This window comes from Alternaria novae-zelandiae (assembly GCF_023758075.1).
Source record: "Alternaria novae-zelandiae strain BMP 2774 chromosome Unknown scaffold_13, whole genome shotgun sequence".
In the NCBI taxonomy this organism is placed as follows: Eukaryota; Fungi; Ascomycota; class Dothideomycetes; order Pleosporales; family Pleosporaceae; genus Alternaria; species Alternaria novae-zelandiae.
Window position 1 is genome coordinate 416,234 of NW_026056973.1, and position 19,353 is coordinate 435,586.

General features: G+C 50.9%; 7 protein-coding genes across 7 annotated transcripts; 4 read left to right on the forward strand and 3 right to left on the reverse strand.

Annotated features, from left to right (window-relative positions):
- Positions 1-2,371: 2,371 nt before the first annotated feature.
- J4E88_006641 (uncharacterized protein) lies at positions 2,372-2,777 on the reverse strand (the record flags this gene model as incomplete). The annotated part of the gene is made up of 3 exons (XM_049400264.1): positions 2,372-2,571; positions 2,636-2,695; positions 2,741-2,777. The coding sequence occupies 3 exons, from the start codon at positions 2,775-2,777 to the stop codon at positions 2,372-2,374; spliced, it is 297 nt and encodes a 98-aa protein (XP_049253883.1).
- A 5,967-nt stretch (positions 2,778-8,744) lies between these two features.
- On the forward strand, positions 8,745-9,034 carry J4E88_006642 (uncharacterized protein; the record flags this gene model as incomplete). The annotated part of the gene is made up of 2 exons (XM_049400265.1): positions 8,745-8,969; positions 9,026-9,034. 2 exons carry the CDS (start codon positions 8,745-8,747, stop codon positions 9,032-9,034), a joined length of 234 nt encoding a protein of 77 aa, XP_049253884.1.
- Positions 9,035-9,592: 558 nt separating this feature from the next.
- On the forward strand, positions 9,593-11,298 carry J4E88_006643 (uncharacterized protein; the record flags this gene model as incomplete). The annotated part of the gene is made up of 4 exons (XM_049400266.1): positions 9,593-9,633; positions 9,680-9,863; positions 9,935-10,066; positions 10,117-11,298. The coding sequence occupies 4 exons, from the start codon at positions 9,593-9,595 to the stop codon at positions 11,296-11,298; spliced, it is 1,539 nt and encodes a 512-aa protein (XP_049253885.1).
- A 737-nt stretch (positions 11,299-12,035) lies between these two features.
- J4E88_006644 (uncharacterized protein) lies at positions 12,036-13,238 on the reverse strand (the record flags this gene model as incomplete). Its single annotated transcript, XM_049400267.1, has 3 exons — positions 12,036-12,155; positions 12,206-12,581; positions 12,628-13,238. The coding sequence occupies 3 exons, from the start codon at positions 13,236-13,238 to the stop codon at positions 12,036-12,038; spliced, it is 1,107 nt and encodes a 368-aa protein (XP_049253886.1).
- A 594-nt stretch (positions 13,239-13,832) lies between these two features.
- J4E88_006645 (uncharacterized protein) lies at positions 13,833-15,049 on the forward strand (the record flags this gene model as incomplete). Its single annotated transcript, XM_049400268.1, has 2 exons — positions 13,833-14,102; positions 14,153-15,049. The coding sequence occupies 2 exons, from the start codon at positions 13,833-13,835 to the stop codon at positions 15,047-15,049; spliced, it is 1,167 nt and encodes a 388-aa protein (XP_049253887.1).
- Positions 15,050-15,196: 147 nt separating this feature from the next.
- Positions 15,197-16,374, reverse strand: AMT16_2 (Phospho-2-dehydro-3-deoxyheptonate aldolase amt16; the record flags this gene model as incomplete). The annotated part of the gene is made up of 2 exons (XM_049400269.1): positions 15,197-16,315; positions 16,369-16,374. 2 exons carry the CDS (start codon positions 16,372-16,374, stop codon positions 15,197-15,199), a joined length of 1,125 nt encoding a protein of 374 aa, XP_049253888.1.
- Positions 16,375-17,122: 748 nt separating this feature from the next.
- J4E88_006647 (uncharacterized protein) lies at positions 17,123-18,196 on the forward strand (the record flags this gene model as incomplete). The annotated part of the gene is made up of 1 exon (XM_049400270.1): positions 17,123-18,196. One exon carries the CDS (start codon positions 17,123-17,125, stop codon positions 18,194-18,196), a length of 1,074 nt encoding a protein of 357 aa, XP_049253889.1.
- Between the last annotated feature and the right edge of the window lie 1,157 nt (positions 18,197-19,353).

Consider the following 19,353-nt stretch of genomic DNA (forward strand, 5'->3'; position numbering starts at 1 on the left):
ATATATAGTAGAGAGATTAGAAGTATTTCTATTAGAATAGGTACTTAATGTAGTTAATTATATTATGTGTATCTTATTGTTGTTCTCGTCTAAACGCTGTTTAGACCTAGCTTTTTCTAGCGCACTAACTCTTAAGCCTAATAGCTATTTAGCCTATTATTATGTTACTAGTTTTACTACTACAGTATAACTATAAGACTTATAATTAATAACTATAGCTTACTATTATAGTAATAATAAAGTAACTAAGTATTATAATTTTAAAATAATATAAATTTTCTTATAAGAATATTTACTTATATAGCTTTCTTTTTCTTTCTATCTATTCTTCTCTTCTTTATTAACTAACACTTCTCTATTAAGCTTAGTTTCTTTAACTCTCTAAACTTAAACTCTTTATAATATTCTCTAATATTAAGTATTTAATAGTAGGTAGCTTTATTACTCTTTATATTAGTAGTCTACCTACTTAAAAAGAGCTTATAATTACTTAACTTCTAATAAACTTAAATATAAGCTTAATTAATATAAGTATATATAAGTTTTTTAAGCTTCTTAATAAGTACTTTAAAAAGCTTAATAAAGAGTAACGCGCTATAAAACGCATTAAATTAACTAAGTAAGTAATTAACTATTATATTAAAATTAATGTTCTAAAAATAATTAATATCTATTTACTAGTAATTATAGTTCTTTATAGTAAGTATAAAAGTTACTTCTCTTTTTTATACTTTTAACTTTAAGACCTTCTATACTTAGTAAAAGATAATAAAGTAATAAAGAATTTAAATATAAAAGACTAGTAATTTATTAAGAATATATAAAAAAACTTCTACTATACTTTACTAATTACTATCTTATAAGTTATAAAGAGTTTTTTATAAAGTAGTAAGATAAGTTAAAGAATTTAGTTATAAGTATTAAGTAAATATTAGTTATATTTAGTTTAGGTATCTTAATTAGTAATAGAGAATAAATATTATTGTCCTAAGGGCGCAGTAATAAAGTAGACAAATCTAAGCAATATTTTAAGCGTAAGCGATTTTTCAAGAGCTGCTTTCTGTTAGATTCGCGCTTGTCTTATTTGTATTTCCTCTTGCTCTTTGGTGCTTATCGCGTGTTTGTCGCTGCAGCCATAGCTACGCAGCGTAGGAGAACCTTCACTACAGCCCTTCATACTCTCGTACGTATGAACTGTGTCCTCGCTGGACCAATGTCGGACGAGAAGTTCGAAAGACGTCAGTAAAAGTGGCGTATGCATGACAACGCAAATTGTACCATCCTATGTACGTTTAGTGACAAGATGGCAACGTACTTGATGAGGACATGCGGTAATATTATTTAGAATGAGGCATCAGTAGTGTTGAATTACTGTGCAGTAGTTTCTTGAAAGCTAAGTGATAGATTACACACGGTATTGACCGATATCTATGTGACTTTCTAATGAGGTTGACATATACTCGTCTGGCGATGGCTAAAGCTGGAAGAGGTTGTACTAGTCTGAACATTTTCGATGGATGTGTAGTATTTAGGGGCTGGGGAGCTGTTAGAACTATTGACGTGATATGTTTCGGTGCTCATCGCATATCGCCTGCATCGTGCCTACTTCGAGTGTTCGATCAATATTTAGCTTGTTCGAAGCAGGTGTCATAGCACATAGATTGCTCTGATATACTGCGCAAGCGGAAGTTTCACCGCAGAAAGCAAAGAGCATGACTCATGGCACTATTTGGTCGTTTTAAGGTACATGCAACATGTTTGTATCTCCTCCGAAGTAGGCAGTGAGGGTCCCAATGTGTGTGCCTGAAGTTACTCGAGACATGTTCTCCAATTAGTAACAAGCAGACTCGCGTGAGCTCTTTTTGTGATTTAGTGTGGATTTAGTGGAATACGGCTGCTGAATGATAGTGCGTAGTTACATCCGTTCCTAAAAAGGGGGAAAGAGGCTGTGAGACTGGCAGTTTGGCGGCGATGCTCAATAGCCACACAGCCCAAGCCCCGATTGATCGCTTACTAAAATGACAAAAAACCTCCAACGAAATAAGATACAGTATAAGACCGAACAAGGAACGGGGCGGTCGGGAACCATGCCGTACACAGTATGGTACAATTAAGTACACACCGCGACGGGTTGGTGTTGCTGAAGAAGGGCAGAGACCTAGCGCAAAAGAGAAAAGGGTATAGAACCAGCTATCAGAAGAAGATAGGTCGCAGCAAAAGTCGGTCGAGAGACAACATGTGTGGTAAGCACATAGTGATAGTGCGTCTGAGCAACAGAGCCTTCAGGGGGTGGTCTCCTGACGAGTGCGCAGTCCGGAGTGCCCTTTACCCCTGAGTCTTGTTGTTGTTTTATGCGAAAGCGACCGAAGAGTTATCGAGATGTCGTGTAGGCACGGGTGTATTGCGGCTGGACCACGGTGCTCGTAGGAGGAGGAGCGGAGTTGAGTGCTTTCCAAGCGACTTCGGCGGCTTCTTCTCGGGACTGTTCGAGGTAGCGGTAGTCTCGCCAGAGGTGGGCTCGGTATTCGCGACCGTGTACGAAGACACTGCTGGACCAGGCTGTCCGTATACCTGATAGGAGAGTCAGTCAGAGTCGAGAATGGTGGGGCAACATGTAGAGCGGATGGCTGCATACCTCGTGGGTCGCTGTAATCTTGGAACTGAGGTTGAGCGATCTGGTTCGTGGCGCAGTAGTCTGGGAAGTTTAGCTGGGCCCTCACAGGGACAGTAGTCTGCGCACGCTGAAGCTTCTGAACGTAACTCTCTGGTGCCGCCATTGTGCGAGATGGGTTTGGGGGAAAGGATGAAAATGCGATGCTGTCGAGGGATTTGGTGTGGGGTAGTGACTCGTGAGTGGGGATCTGGAGGATCAACTGCGTGTGCGAAGGCTGGAAAGAACACTCGCTCTAGCATATCTCCTCGTCTGTTTATAGTCCGGCATAAACATTAGAGCCTCACTTTCGGTATCCTGTAAGGGCCGGCCAGCGCTTTTGCCACAAGGCCATCTCAAAAAGATTCAGCCTGCAGCCGCCGTACCACATATGTGCTTGGGAACAAAGCATGAAGCTGATACTATGCTGCGTTGGCAGGCCTATTTCCGCCATAATTGGCCGGCAGAAACATCATTCAGCGAGCAACTGCGGGGGTAGCGAGAAGAGAACGCGGCAAGGCAGAAACTCCAACCGCCAGAACCCGGTACAGACACTACGACGGATTGCTGCGTGTTTTCGGCACCACAAGTTTGGGATATAGAGACCAATGAGCTGGTACGGATAAATTTTGGTGGTGAGTATGTCTACCTTGTTAAGCTTGGTTCAAGCGATGTGCTGGCAGCTGGAGGACGACGAGAGATGCTGCCATGCTAGTTTCTCAAGGCCCCGATGCAATGCCAGATGTGTCTCGCAGATTGGCCCATAGTTCCATCGGCGTTCGGCCCGCTTACGGTTAGATGAATAAAGGGCCGTGCCGATTCCGTACCGTATCTGTAGATGCCATCTCGAAGCGCGTCATCTTAGACAGCATGCTCCGCGTGCTGAAGCTGCAAAGGTCGCATACGCAGCAATGCAACGTTAAGCGAAAGAACGTGGGATTAGGGTAGCTCATGGCTCCAACTGGACCCACATGAGTGAGGTGAGGTGGCATATGCGATTGCCTAGAACGGCGTGTCAATATCAATGAATGTGTTCCTGGCGTGAACCGCTCAGCCCTAGGATCACCAGGTTCGTGCATCGAATGCAGCCCATATCACATCACACTTCTGCAGGCTGTCCGGTTCCTGGATGTTCGTGCTATGGCCATGGGTTTGGTGTACTCGCAAACCCTCCGACACGCTGAACGCTAGCCAACTCTTCAACACGGCACTTGTTCGGTATTCGCTTCTGCGCGCTTGAAGCGGAAGGCGCAGCTGAGTCGATCTACAACACGAGGCTCAAGGCGGGGTTAGCACACCCTCAATCTTCATCTGCTCTGCGCTGGCAGTCGTTGTGTTGTTCATGGAACGCTTCCGAACTGCTGGAAGTGGTGGCTGTTGATGACTGTCAGAGTGACGTGTCGTACAGATTATATTGCGCTAGCCCAATCGACGCCACAATGCACGTGCATACAGCAATGCAAACCTTGGAGAATCCTCGGGAGGCCCACAATACGCGCCTTACAAGGATATGCAAGTCGGACATGTAGCTGTCGACTTGGTTCCTCATGCGCGATTCCTGCAGAGACGTGGGACCGCACGACTTCTCCCGGCTTCTGCGCCGCACCACACCACGTGTAATACCACAACCGACGTCATCGGCTACGCATAGACGGACGCTAGACGTTTGGATTTTGAGCTTAATCGCGTCTTCTCCATTCCTGCTTGATCGGTGAAGGCATGTGTCACGTGCTGCTGCAGATAGGATGGATGAGGCGTCGACGCGGAAATTTTCTGCCAGCGGGACCCTGCCAGAGCATCTCGACAAGCCAAGGCTGATGTGTTCATGCACCTTCCTGTCTCAGCGGGCAAGATCAAGTGTCGCATTGCCAGGCTCTCTTTGAGGTATGTGCCGATACCTGTCATTACATAGCTCGGGGATTTGCTGGCATCCAGTTACAGTGGGCTGCATGCGTGATCGAACAAGCACAGGTCTTGAGGGCACATCCGCCGAACCATACTCATGGCCCCTGGCATCTGGCATCTGACGTGGCTATACGCCTCTGAGGGAGCATCCAGGTGACATCCAAAGATTTCGCATTCGCTTTGCCAGACAGGGACAGACGAGCCTTGCAAGCACACGCATTGATCACGTCAAGAGTACACATGAGGTCTTGAACCACTGAATTGCCAAATTTATGTAAACGAATGACCGGCCTCTCGTAATCCTGCAATGATCTTTATCCAATGTCATCAGGGGCAAGACTTGAGCACTCATACCACCTATGGACGAACGAACCCTTAGTCCAACTTGGACGCTCAATAACTGACAGAGTACTTACCCAGGCCATTAATCCATCGACGTCTAGCAGGTACACTCGCAGCAGATGGTCATGCCGCACCAGCTGCAAGGGCAACTAACGTCGCATCGAGCCTCCAGATGGGCGCGCTTGACCATATCGATGCTGTGGTCAGCGGGGTACTGGATGAGGTTCGAGACTGGAGCGGGACTGCGGTCGCGAAGCTCACTGGGAGCAGCGCTTCCGAAAGACAGGAGGGCGATGAGGGGGAGAGCGAGAGTGGTGAGCTGCATGGTGTTGATGTATGTGTTTTGAGGAAGACGATGGGAAGTGGGTAAGTTTGTGAGTAAAACTGCGAGCTTGTTAACGAGCTAGATGCCATCACCTACTGCTTATATAGATGCTGAAGCTGATCGAAATCTACGTAGTCGTCGTACTGAGCGTGCAGCTCCTCCAAAACGGACCGCGATTCCGACGAAGTGTTCATCTGCTGACGCTGCATATAGACTTGTGGTCTTTCTGCATACACACGAAGAGCTTTCGGGTCGTCGGTGAGTCCATCTCAGACCGGAGTAGAGTAGCATTTCCCGAATAGAGGCAGAGATGCACACACACTGCTGGTAGAGTCCACTGTCTACCCACCATCTCCATGCAACGCGTCAACCCCCTCTCTTTAGCTTGCTGTGGTTGCCTTTACGAGAAGCTCATCGCAGTAGAGCTTGCAGAAAGAGCACTCGGCCTTTCGCTCGTCGGCACGGATCGTCGAATGAAGTCGTAGTCTCGGCCGTAAGCCAACACCGGATTTGCGCAGCTAAGAGTATGGATATGCAAGTGAGCGTCAGACTTGAATCAACCAAGCTTTCCAAGCTTAGCTTATACGCGATTGCCTTCTCACATTGACTACTTGGACGCGTTGTATCTTGGTAGCGAAATGTGATACTGACTAGTGCTCGATATTCTTCTCCGCAGGACTACCTTACTAAGGCGTGTATCAGTGGCCAACTAGCATTCATCTTATCGCTACTACTTTCCAGTCTTTGCTCTCTTGGTGACTCGGTAAGTTCTGTGCCGCGAAATTCGCCCACATATCCAGCTACAAGCCACGACCACACGCAACAAAGCCCAGCAGATGTCTAGCATCTCCAAGAAAGTACAACTCTTGGAGCTAAAGATGTCAACAACTAAAAGCGGCGCCTGCGCCCTTCATTAACTATCACCACCTCGATTGAACCTAGCCAACGCCACGAGCAAACGTTGATAACTGACACCCCCACCATCTCAACTTTACTGTTTCTAGCAGTAGTACGATGCATCACACCCGTAGTCAGCATCAATATAGCCTAAAGTCCGAGCAAAGCAGAAGGTACGGGCCGCTCGCAAGCTGGGGTTGGCGGGTACAACTGCTCGTGACCATTGCTGATGGCATTTTACTGCACGTCTACCGTATCCAAGGAAGAAGGTTATGCTGATTAGGAAGGTTGCTGTACAGAGGTGCGTTAGCTTGCGGCGGGTTGCGGAGAAAGAAGCCGTCAGGTGTGTGTCAGCTTACACACGACCACCACTAACGTACGTGCGCAGTAAATATGTTGACACGATCAGAGTTATGATGTATTGGTGAAGCGCGGGAGCCAAAAAGCTGAAGAGGGGTCTAGTTGCGAGATTGTGGTAGCGAAAAGGCGCACAGCGCATCAGAAGAACTAGAACGACACTTTTGAACTTCGAGACTGGATAACTGAGATTGGGGTTGGGAAGTCAACAGAAAAGACAGTGATGGCTTACGCTCGTCTATCGGACGATCTCTCCCTTGAGAGTCCATACGAGAAAACAGAGTTGCCGCCGCACACTCTCGCTCAGTATTTCTCGTATAGGAACCTCTTCGGTGCTTCCCTCGTTCTCTGGATGGCGACTTTCGGTAGCCTGGCTTGGTTTCTGGGGCAGAGGCACTCGATCTACGGTAACCATGTGGTGAATTTGTTGCCATTCCCGCCAGGTATGTGTCGCAGCAAACAGAGGTTTGATGAGAAGCTATTCTGACAACGGTATCCAGTGCCATCCCGCATCGTTACTTTTGATGTGGATCCAAAGTTCCACTATACGGCCAAAGATGCGGGAGAGCCCGCATGGGCAGCTCTCATGCCCAGTATTATTACCCCGGTGTGAGATCCGACAGCAAGGACTGACTGGTATCCCACAGTTGACGATGGCATCATCTCTGTAGCTGATCCGTCGAGCTACCAGCTACCGTCGAGCTACAAGAATCGAAATGTCTCTGGCTCAGAAGTCTATTCGATGTCCATGTTCCATCAGCTACACTGCCTGGTCAGTATTGCGCAGCTACTGCCACGACTGGTGGCTGACGATCATAGGACTCCGTTCGAGTGCGACTCGGCATACTGGAAGGTTTCCTCAATGAAACTGCTACTGGAATACGTAAGAGAGCGACCTTCTCGCCAGAGTCGCATGTGAACCATTGCTTCGACTATCTTCGCCAGGTGAGACTATCTGCATCGTCATCTTCCAGGGAGGGATATGATTGCTAACACTGCTCCTGTAGGCTATCATGTGCGCAGGAGATTTGTCTTTGGAGCATTCTGTTGTGCCCAACGAATTTGGATTCAACGGTTGGGGTACATCTCATCAGTGTGCAGATTGGGATGCTGTATGGGATATTGCGGTGCAACACCGGTACGATCAGAGCATCGAGGAGCTGGCCAAATTGAGGTAAACAAAGCAAATACATGCTGCACAGTAGAGTTGCAGCAGTAAACAAAATATCGCCAGTCTGCGTCATCTCCGGTAGATTGGGGCGGAAAGAGTGGTTTGAAATTGCCTCAATCTGCACCTTCTCCTTTCCATGTGGGGCCCAATTTACCTTTGCGTACGCAATGTAAACCAGCGCGAGGCTCATATTTGCCATTGATATAGCTCTTTGGAAGTATTTTGAACATTCAAGGATTCTCGACCGTTAAGTCCAGCCGGCCGGCGTGCAGGGAGCGGACATGAGCAGTGGACGCGGCCCAGGTGGTGCACGTAGGTAATCCAATGAAGTAGAACCAATAGTTTGCGCAATCGTGCTTAGCAAACTCTCTTGCGAAACGTACCGGCGTTGGCACCTCGATGGAGATCTTGGTGAAGTGGTCCCAGAGTTACCGTTGCGTTCGGCACGGGGCGGCTACCTGGGTGCTACGCAACGGCGGCGCCGCAACCTCGCAAGTCGACGCACTTTCAATTGCTGCCTAGGTAGTAATGACGCCAACAGACTTGCCCACGAAGGAGAGAATTTTTACCGACACATTGTCGGCCAGTGTCAAACGGCGACGAATGAGAAGAGTGAGAAGTGATGAGGCGAAACCCGCAGAGCCGCGATCTGAGATGGGTGTGGCTGGGGCGCAGCCAAAAATAGCGCTCCAGCCTGCTTTCATGCCACGCGGACCCGCCGAATTGCGCAACACCCAGCCTTTTGACAGCTAACGCCCTCTCAGTCGGCTGGGTGACCCTGCGTCCAGGCTCGTGCTACTGGCTCATCGCCCGTTACGATGGATCCAAGGGGCTTTGTAAGGCTGGGTGACGGAGGGCTGGGATGTGGATTTGTTTGCGGCCGGTGTACGTAGGCTTGTGGAGATGACTAGATGGCGCTGGCAGCTGGTGTAATTATGGACAGAGGCGTGGATGATATAAACACGGCTGTGGTACGCTCTACCAAACTGCCATCCAACAGCTATCTCATCCAGTCTACTATCAAAGTCTATCGTCGCTATCCAAACTTTCAATCCATACCCATTTCAACAGCAACCCTTCACACAATCACAATCAAGATGCAGTTCTCCATCATCTCCATCGTCGCTGCGCTCGCCGCCACCACAACTGCCACATACGTTCCCATGAACGGAACTGCCACATCTTCCGCTTACTACCCTACGGGCACTGGTGCTGCTCAACCTACTGGAGCCAGGCCAACCTCAACCCTCCCCTTCACTGGTGGAGCCTCAAACCTCGGCGGCTCAGCCCTTGGACTCATCGTTGCTGGCGGTGTTGCTCTCGTAAGTCTCACACACCTTTCAATGTATGCTAGAACCACATCCTAACGAGATACCAGATGCTCTAGATGTTTGCAGCGCGCTTGCTCGACTTTACACCTTCTTTCAACCACCCTTAATTGATTTGGTTTCAACATCGGCGCATATGGTTACGGCGTTACTACGACACCAAGGGTCTCGGGACGAGATCATTAGCATTTTCGGCGCAACATACAATCGGTATAGACGGATGCGGTCAGATGTATAGACTAGACTCGTGTATAGCAATGGTCGAGGCCTGGAAATGGTCGACGGCTAACAGTCTACGAAGAGACGAGGCAGATATACTGATAGGATAGCCATCTGCACTACCTAGGTACGTACAGATGATAACATAAATAAATAATGAAGAAGTATACATTACCTTCAGAACCTGTAGAGAACAGTATTTTCTATTCTTCCTTATGCGAGGCGTCAAAGACTTGCACAAGATGTAGTGTTGCGCGGTGCAAGGTGTAAGTAGAGTGGGGCTCTTAAACTTCCCCTTCGGGATGGCGTGAATGACGCGCGACGCGACTTCCGCGATCTGCAACTTTGGAACTTTACAAGCACACCCACGTCTCCAACACAGCTACTTAACCACTACAATGGCCGAATCAAATGATGTGCTGCTCAAAGGCGAGCCTTTGTACGTTGCCTGTATTCACCTTGAAGCCCAATACTGACCGCAACAGTGAGGATGCGCCGCCCGCACCGTCTCGAAACCATTCGGCGTACAACCCACTACACGACTTCGTACTACCACCGGGCACCGAGCGCCACTATTCGCAACAATTCGCCGATATGTACTTTTTGCGGTTGATGCAATTGAAGAAGACGGTCAAACAGAGAGCTGAGGATGCATGGAACGACTTCGAGGTATGCAATAACAAGCTGTGGGAGTGGGGATACACACTTCACGGGATAAAGGAATTCTAACATCATAAAAGCTAGGCGGGCAAAAAGCAACCTTCGTTGAACGAGTGCTGGATGTGAGGCAAGGTGAGCTTTGTTGGGTGGTAGGGACAGTATACATGGAGATGGCCGAGAAGCCCAACGTGTTGAACGACATTGAGAAAGATGTACGGTCCCCTTCGCGAACGCATAAAAGATCATTTCTGATAATCGACAGCATTGGATAGCGGACCCCCCTCATCGCGAAACCTACGTATCCTCCTCCGGCGCCGACGAGATGATGCTGGAAGACGAGTCCGGTCGTCTCAGAGTTACAGGCGAGCCTCTTCACCAACATTTTGTAACGGGATGCATATTAGCGGCACTGGGTACGGAGGAAGCAGACGGCACATTCATGGTCATTGCAACCCAATGCGCAGATCTACCGAGACAACCACCGCGGTGGGAGCGTGACGATGTTGCGCTGTCAAAGCAGAAGCAGAAGGCGCCAAAACGGGAAAGGGCTGGAAAGATAGCCCTGGTCTCAGGTCTGGAATTGACTGGCGCAGACGACGACGAGGTCTCGCTGGATCTACTGGTGGAATACCTGACTGGCGAAGCTGCAGATCCAGCCACACAGGCTGAGGCCGCAAAGATAACAAGACTCGTGATAGCAGGTGGCTCACTCGCAAAGGGTTCTCCAATCCTCTCGCGCGAAGACTTTGCCGCGAAGAAGAGCGCTGCAAGACACTATGGATACGATGCCTCATCCTACAACGCCGCCCCTACCACGCGCCTCGATGAATTCCTCTGCGAAATCCTTCCCTCGCTCCCTATCACCATGCTCCCAGGAGCCTCAGATCCTTCCAACGTCGCCCTACCGCAACAACCTCTCCACCCCGCTCTCTTTCCCAAGACACGCCTCTACGCCGAACCCCCAATAGAGACGAACACAACCCTCAACGGCTTCGACGCAGTCACAAACCCTTGGTTAGGCGACATTGACGGGTACCGCATATTAGGCACAGGAGGCCAAACAGTCCTAGACCTGCTCAAATACGTTAAGCGCGTAAAATCGACAGAGGCTATGGAGATGATGCTGCGCTGGCGCTGCGTAGCCCCTACCGCCCCGGATACACTATGGTGCTACCCGTTCCAAGACGAGGATCCTTTGATGCTGAAAGAGTGCCCGCATATGTACTTTGCCGGCTGCCAAAAGAAGTTTGAGAAGAGAGTCATTGAGGGTCCTGCTGGAGAAAAGGTATTGCTTGTTAGCGTACCCAAGTTCAGGACCTCAGGCAAGATCGTGCTGGTCGATATGGAGAGCTGGGATGTGGAAGTCGTTAGACTGGGCGTCAAGGGGGACAAGCGTACGAAGCAAGAGATCAAGACAAATGGAGATGATGCGATGGAGGAGTAGATGGCGGACGGCCGTACAATTGATACCCGATTTGCTAGGAACATCTTCGAAGATAGTGCCGCGACGCGACATTTCGTATACAACGACGATTAACCATCGCGATGACAGGTATCTACACAACATCGTGCACCCGACGTAAACCTAAGAAACCCATCATGTCCAATACCATGTCCGTCACATACCGGAAATAATTCCCACATCAACTACCAAGCACCCTAACCCGCATCAAGAAAGACGCGGGAAGTGGATCCATGCATCATAAAACCTTGGACGATGTCATCAGGCAAAAGCTTAGCTCATGTTATCAGCCGGATTGTACGAGTTATCTCACCCAAAACGCACTACTCGTACGATTGATCAACCACATTCGAAACAGGGGGTGATTCCATTGATCGAATGTCGTGATGTCAACGGTTTGCATAGGCTTTGTTGATGTGACGTGTACGTACGCTGCGGCTGAGGGTTGGATTGTTGGAAGTGTGTGGGTGGAGTAGAGTGGGTAAGGTAGGTTGTACATACCGCGTACGCGAAGATACACGAGATGAATGAAAATTACGACGTGGAAAATGCGATACTGGTATTTTGCGCGAAAAAAGTGGTATCTAATGTATCAACACGGCCCAAATCCAATGTGAACCCGCGAACGCCATCGCCAATGTAGCAGAACTCCTGTCTCGGTTTGCATCCTAGTGATATATGTGTATTGTACATGATAAGAAAAAGGGAATCTAAGCCGTCTAGGCCTTGAAGTTGGCCGTGGTCCATTCTTCGTACTCTTTCTTGAGTTCACGTTGGACCCAGGGGATGGTGAGGGCGGTCCAGATACCGGCCCAGAGGAAGGGGAGAACCCAGCCGACCTGAACGGTGTTAGTATTGAAGAGACCATGTGGAGAAGGGGAATACGTACAACGTAGGCAGCGTCTCGCTGAATGGTGAAGATGATAGCTGTGCAAACCACAGCTGTGACGATGGCGCCAATGGCCCAGAAGAGTGTCAACCGGTGAAGCATCGTGCGGAAGCCCTTGCTGGCCTGGTAACGGAGGTTCAATCGCTGGCGGAACTCGGTACCACCGGATCCGTCAACAGCGCATATGTCTTCAATGTATGCGTAGATACCCGGACGGAGAGGCGCGCCCTGGGGTAGCGAGGAGATACGGCACGGTGCGGGTACTTTCATGATGCGCAGAATGTCCACGAGGAGGAGTTCGCAACCGATGGCAAACATCATGGTCGGGGCGGGCATGGCGAGGACACGGATGGGCGGGTCATGAGGACATGTGCCACTGCGAGCTGTTAGCTGGGCACACTCGAGATGGAAAGAGGACCTACGCAATGAGTTCAATCATGACAAAGAACCAACCAACCGACAAGTTCCAGTGGAACCAGTCGAGGTACCATCTCTGCGCACCAATGACCCTACAACTGGAGCCCTTCTTCCACAGCCTGTGGAAGCGGATGAAGTACTCGACAATCGACACGGTTCCGAGCAAGGCGGTGCTGATACTGAAGACGGCATTGGCGGACAATTGGTCGCGCGTCAGGCCATACCACATGCCAAAGTAGAGGCCGATGGGCATGAAGACGCAGTCGAGGATGATGAGGGTCCAGAACCAGAAGATGGACTTCTTGCGCGTGCGCAGCGTGTAGTTGAGCGGCGGCGGGCGGGTGAAGTCCGGGTCTTCGTACGTGACCTGCGTGTGGGGAAACTGGGCGTGGGGATTGGGCGACGGGGCGCGGCTTGGTTGTGCGCTTGGGGTGAGGTTGGCGTCGTTGCTGGCGGCCGTCGTGCTGCGCGGCTCTCGTTCATCGTCGCTCACGCCGTCGACCTGTACGCCGGGTACGGGCAGCGTGTCGGCCTGGCCGGCCGTCGTCGGTCGTGATGCATCGGCGGCAGGCGTCACGGGCCTCAAGGGCTCTGTTGATGATTGCTCGGTGGCCATTGTGTGGCAGCGGTGGCACGATGGAGTGCCCAGGAGAAAAGTGCGGATGCGGCGGAGACAAGAGAAGTCGGTCGCGTCTTGTCCGGATGCCAACGGGTGAGCGTGTGTCTTGTACGCGTCGGCGTAGCTTGGGGGGAGGGAAAGGGTGGTATCGTGTCAGCAGCGTGCAGCCCGTAGCCTGCAAATATGAACCACCCATTTGTTGCTTTCGTTTCACCCTATGATGTCACTAGCTTCCAAGGTTCGGGAAAGCGCGAACAGAGTGCCTTCCGTTCTTGGCGCTGGCTTGGGACCCTCGGCGCTGACGCCACTGGGCATACCGGAATTCGTGTTCACCCGACGGCTGCACTGCATTGTGCTTTAACAATTCGATAGCAAGCAACATCGGATAGTTATCTACGTCGAGTGTTATTCATAGCATCACAGCTTGTGTGCAGGCGGCATACGGGACAAACCTTGTTATCCCCTGGTGACCTCGGGACGCTTCACACGCAGCCGATTCACGCGACTAGTTCACATCCGTCCCTCTGACCTCACCACCAAGCCCATCCTCCAATACCGCCCAGCCTGTGGATATGTGAACCGACATTACTGATGGGCATCTTACGCGGCCTGTTCCTGTCTTCTTTTGTGCTCTGCGCATCCTTCGTCGCCCGCGGTAGAGGCGATGCGACGCAGCAGCCCCTACTCCGCGGCAATGACACCACGCTGATCTCGCAGGCCCTCTTCTGGGAACTCGAAGAACTCGCGCGCATTGTCGACATATCCTACTGTGTAGGCACAGCGGGCTTGGGCATCCAGAAGCCGTTCAAATGCGCCAGCCGCTGTGGAGACCGCGACTTTGAGACGTTCGAGTTGGTCACGGTACGTCGCTGCATCCAGCAATGTGTCGCATGGGGTGCTGATATACACAGGCATGGAATACTGGTCCTTTCTTGTCTGACTCCTGCGGTTATATCGCGCTCTCGCATTCTCGTACCAACCCACGCCTGATCCTCGCCTTCCGAGGCACCTACTCTGTCGCCAACACCATCGCGGACCTTTCTACCATCCCGCAAGAATATGTGCCATACCCCGGCGACGATGACGACGATACTTCAGACTTCATTGCGCCTGTGCTAGACGTAGATGACGATGCGCCGCCTGCAGAGCCGCCAAAGTGCGAGAACTGTACTGTCCACACGGGCTTCTATTCCTCCTGGCTCAACACACGCAAGGTGGTTCTGCCACACGTATCCAAGGCTATGGAGAAGTATCCCGACTACAAGCTGGTCTTGGTAGGACACTCTCTGGGCGGTGCTATAGCAACTCTCGCTGGGCTAGACTTCAAGGCTCGTGGATGGGAACCCCATGTGACCACCTTCGGCGAACCACGACTGGGCAACAAGCACCTCAATAAGTACGTGGATGAGCGCTTTGGCACCACCACGGACCACGACCATAACAAGCTCCACCGTGTCACTCATGTTGGCGACCCGGTACCTTTGCTGCCGCTATCGGAATGGGGCTTCAGCATGCACAGCGAGGAGATATTCATATCCGAGTCAAGCCTACCCTTCTCGGTAGCCGACATCCACTATTGCGAGGGCGACGAGGATACGCACTGCATTGCCGGGAGCGATGAGGATAAGCCTGCCTGGGGCGTGCCCACCCGCTTCAAGTTCTGGCAGCTGTTCTTCGCCCATCGCGATTATTTCTGGCGACTGGGACTGTGTCTGCCAGGCGGTAATCCGCGAGACTGGTACGACAAGTACCCCAGACACAGCACAGATGACGGTGACGACGATACACCAGAGATCATGGAGTTGTAGTGAATAGTATAGCGTTTGCCTAATGTTTTGAATCGTAATCCGTACCCAAGACCCATGTACATGCTTTTGAATTTAAGACGTTTGACAACGCCGACCCCATCCTTACGCCGTGCCTGCAGATCATAGTACGTGAAAAGAGAATGGCCTTTAGTGGGTGCCGTTCTGGCCGAGTAGAGTCCTCCTCTTCGCAACCGATTCAGCAAGCTCGGCGAGCACCGTCTCGGTTGTTTCCCAGTCGATACACGCGTCGGTGATGGACATGCCGTACTCGAGGCCAGCCTTGCCTTCCTTGGGTACCTTCTGAGTACCAGCCTTGATGTTGCTCTCAATCATGACACCCATAATCGCGGTCTCACCCGCCTCGATCTGCTCAGCAATCGCATGCGCAACCTTGGGCTGGTTCATGTGGTTCTTCTCCGAGTTGCCGTGGCTGCAGTCAATCATCAAGCGCGAGTTCATGCCCTTGGACTCTAGCTTCTCGCGCGCCTCCTTGACGCTCTTCGCATCGTAGTTTGTGCCCTTCTTTCCGCCGCGCATGATGATGAAGCAGTCGTCATTGCCAATGGTGCCGACAATGGCGACAACACCAGGCTTGGTGACGGAGAGGAAGTGGTGGGGGTGCTTCGCGGAGCCGATAGCGTCAATAGCGACATCGAGCGTACCGTCTGTGCCGTTCTTGAAACCCACTGGGAAGGACAAGCCCGACGCAAGCTCACGGTGAAGTTGCGACTCCGTGGTCCTGGCGCCAATTGCGCCTACGCTGAACATATCGGCCAGGAACTGGGGAGAGATGGTATCCAGCATCTCGCTGGCCAGAGGCATACCCTTCTCTGTCAGATCAACGAAGAGCTGTCTTGAGATGCGCAGGCCCTTGTTGATCTTGAAGCTGTTGTCGATATCCGGGTCGTTGATGAGACCTTTCCAGCCTACAGTCGTACGCGGCTTCTCCAAGTAGGAGCGCATGACGATGAGAAGATCATCCTGGTACTTCTCCTTGAGCTTCATCAACCGGTCGCAGTATTCGAGGGCGGCGGGGGGATCGTGGATGGAGCACGGGCCGATGACGACGAGTAACCGCTTCTGTGCATCTTTGCCCTGGACAATCTCGACGGCTTCGTCGCGCGCCTTGAGGACCGTGTCTCTTGACTTGGCTGTCTGGGGGATTTCGCTCTGGAGGAGGTCGGGCGGCGTGAGGGGGTTGTAGCCCTTGATGCGCCAGTCTTCCGAGTTGTGTGGGTCGCCCACGGCTGGGTTCTGGATGTGGAACTGCGACGACGTGTTAGAGCGACTGGGGGCGGTGGTGATGGTGGTGTACGTACAGACATGTCTCTAGAGATGACGTAGGATCTGCTAGACAATTGTCGGGTATACGGAAGAAGGAAGAGTGGGAGCGCTGAACAGGACGGCGAGAGTGGTTTTATCTGCTCTTCTTCTCCTTGCAGACGATACCGGACCCTATGAGTCGAATGTTTTCTGGTATGACGGCAGTCGGCGGGATCCTCATTGGTGCATTCGCGCCGATTTTCAGGTGGCGCGGGGTCGAGCCTCAATCATCATCGCCGGTCCAGGCACGCCCGCACACCGAGCATGTAAAAAGGGCCGTTCGGGCCTTACCTTGGTATATTTACGGCTACGTGCAGTGAAATACAAAGCTCTGGACTGGTTCCCACTATCACATCTCCCCACATGTTCAATAGCGAAGGTAGATGCCTCTTCCACGAATATGATGACCGCGGGGCTCGTTGAACGCATTGTAAAGACGGACATTCCAAGATTACTATCACTTTCTCACGAGATCTAGCGATAGAACCATAGATACTAACAGACATTTGGCCATCTCCAAGCCTCTCTAATTTGCTCCGACAGCCAAACAGAGCTTGTACGAGCTGCCGACTAGACTTTGACAAGTGTGCCGTCATCGCTACCCACCACATCTACGTCACAGCCATGCCATACCGAAAGAGCCGTTGCGCGCCAGCATATAGCTACTTCATCCATACACAAGATCGCAATTTCCGCCCTGCAACAATATATCACTACTAACGTATCTAAACTCCCCGAACCATAATCATCATGGGCGCGCTCGACTACACCACCCTTCAATCCATCCCTATCAGCTACGCGACATGCTCGCTCGGATCGCCGTCGAACCCTCCGCCACTCCTCGAGCGCCTACACGCCATATCCGCCGCAGGTTTCAGTGCAGTCGAGCTTTCCTTCCCAGACATCCTGTCCTACGGCCAAACTCTCCTCGGCCATGAAGTCGAGCCATCCAACTACGACGAACTATGCAAAGTAGCCGCCGAGATCAAGAAAGAATGCGACAAGCGAAACCTCGGAATCATGATGTTGCAGCCCTTTGCCAACTACGAAGGCTGGCCTGAAGGTTCCGACGGCCGCAAAGACGCCATGGAGCGCGCTCGAGGCTGGATCCGCATCATGCAGGCCTGTGGGACGGATATGCTGCAAGTCGGATCGACAGATTCACCGCTCGAGAAACTGGATAGGGGCAAGATGGTTTCTGATCTCCAGGTGCTATGCGATATGCTCAAGGAACACAACTACAGACTGGCTTATGAAAACTGGTGTTGGTCGACGCATGCTCCTGATTGGAAAGACGTCTGGAACATTGTGCAGCAGGTAGACCGTCCTAATATCGGTCTTTGTCTTGATACTTTCCAGACTGCAGGTGGAGAGTGGGGCGATCCTAGAACGGCATCTGGCCTGCGGGAAGATGTGTCGAAGGAGGAATTGGAGAAGCGATTTCAGAAGAGCTTGGAGGAGCTGAGTGCTACTATTCCCAAGGATAAGATCTACCTGTTGCAGATCAGCGATGCGTACAAAGCCCCTCAGCCGTTCAATGCTGAGCGTGACGATGCCGGCTTGTTACCTCGTGGACGGTGGAGTCACGATTTTAGACCTCTTCCTTACAATGGAGGATATCTACCGGTTGTTGATGTTGCGAAGGCAGTGCTCAAGACAGGCTTCAGGGGCTGGTTCAGTTACGAGGTCTTTGACGGAGGCGCAGATGGCAAGGCCACAGATGTAGACATCGTAGCTTATGCGCACGCTGCGAAGAATGTGCAAGACAGGATGATGCAGGAGTGCGCTGGACGCGAAGTCTCGGAAGAAATGGCGACAAGATAGGTAGTTGCTGAAGCGGTCACTGCGACGATGCCACATTAATTGTCTGCTACGCAGTGACTAGTATGGAGTATAATCTCCTGTTGTAACAGTAAAGTAAAACAGGGAAAGCACTGTTACTATTATAGTAGAATGTTGATACAGAGTAGGGCAATAAAACGCAGTCTAGTAACTCTATATAGTAATCTTAATATAAGTATATTTCTTAAACACCTTATATTTACTATAATATAGTAGTAGGTATTAATAAAACTCTCTCTATAACGTTTGCTGTAGATGTAGTGCCTTAATAACGACGACAACGTGCTTGTAAGAGGCAACAAAAGCACTGTTACGTTAAGGGCAGATAGGAATGGGAGAAATGTACCAAATACATGCTGCCTCACACGTATCTGATGGCCGCATTTTCTTAATAACCTGACCAAGAATAGTGACTACTCAAACTTCCCATCGACCCGTGGACAAAGCCATCGACACCTCAACACAACATCTAGTTCCTAAGATGAGAACACCGGCACCGCGCATCTTCGACTTCACTCATTAACTCGTCTTGCTCGTCATCGTTATCAACGTCGTCTTCGTTTTACCACAATAGATGTGCGGATAAGGATACGGGCAGCGCGTATCCGGTTTTATCACGCTCGTGATGACAGTAGGGCCCAGATCTGGCTTCGACGTAGATGCTGGCTTTTTGGAGGTAGAGGCCGGCGTTTTGGATGTAGAGATTGGCTTTTTAGACGTAGAGACTGGCTTTGTTGTGGAGGCTGGCTGTTCTATAGAGACCGGCGTTTTGGAAGTAGAAATTGGCTTTTTGGATGTCGATGCTGGCTTTGTCGTGGAGGCTGGCTGTTCTATAGTGACTGTGACTATCCTTGTTGATGTAGATGTTGGCTTTAGAGATGTCGGGTTCATGGGCAAGGGCAGTGGTTTCCATTTGAGTGATGTCCATGTCGAGAGAAGTATCAATGTGCTGTGGAAGTCCGGTGGTATGCCTTCGGGGCTTGGTGGTATGCCCTGGGGCGTATACGGTGGTGTGAGAGCCACAGAGTCGGATGTAGAGGGTGCCGCGCTCGTCGTCATGCTGACAACGAGGCTCACGGTGTTTGAGCTAGTTGGTGTTGCGACAGAAGTGGAAGGGGTTGGCGACTGGTATGCGCTTC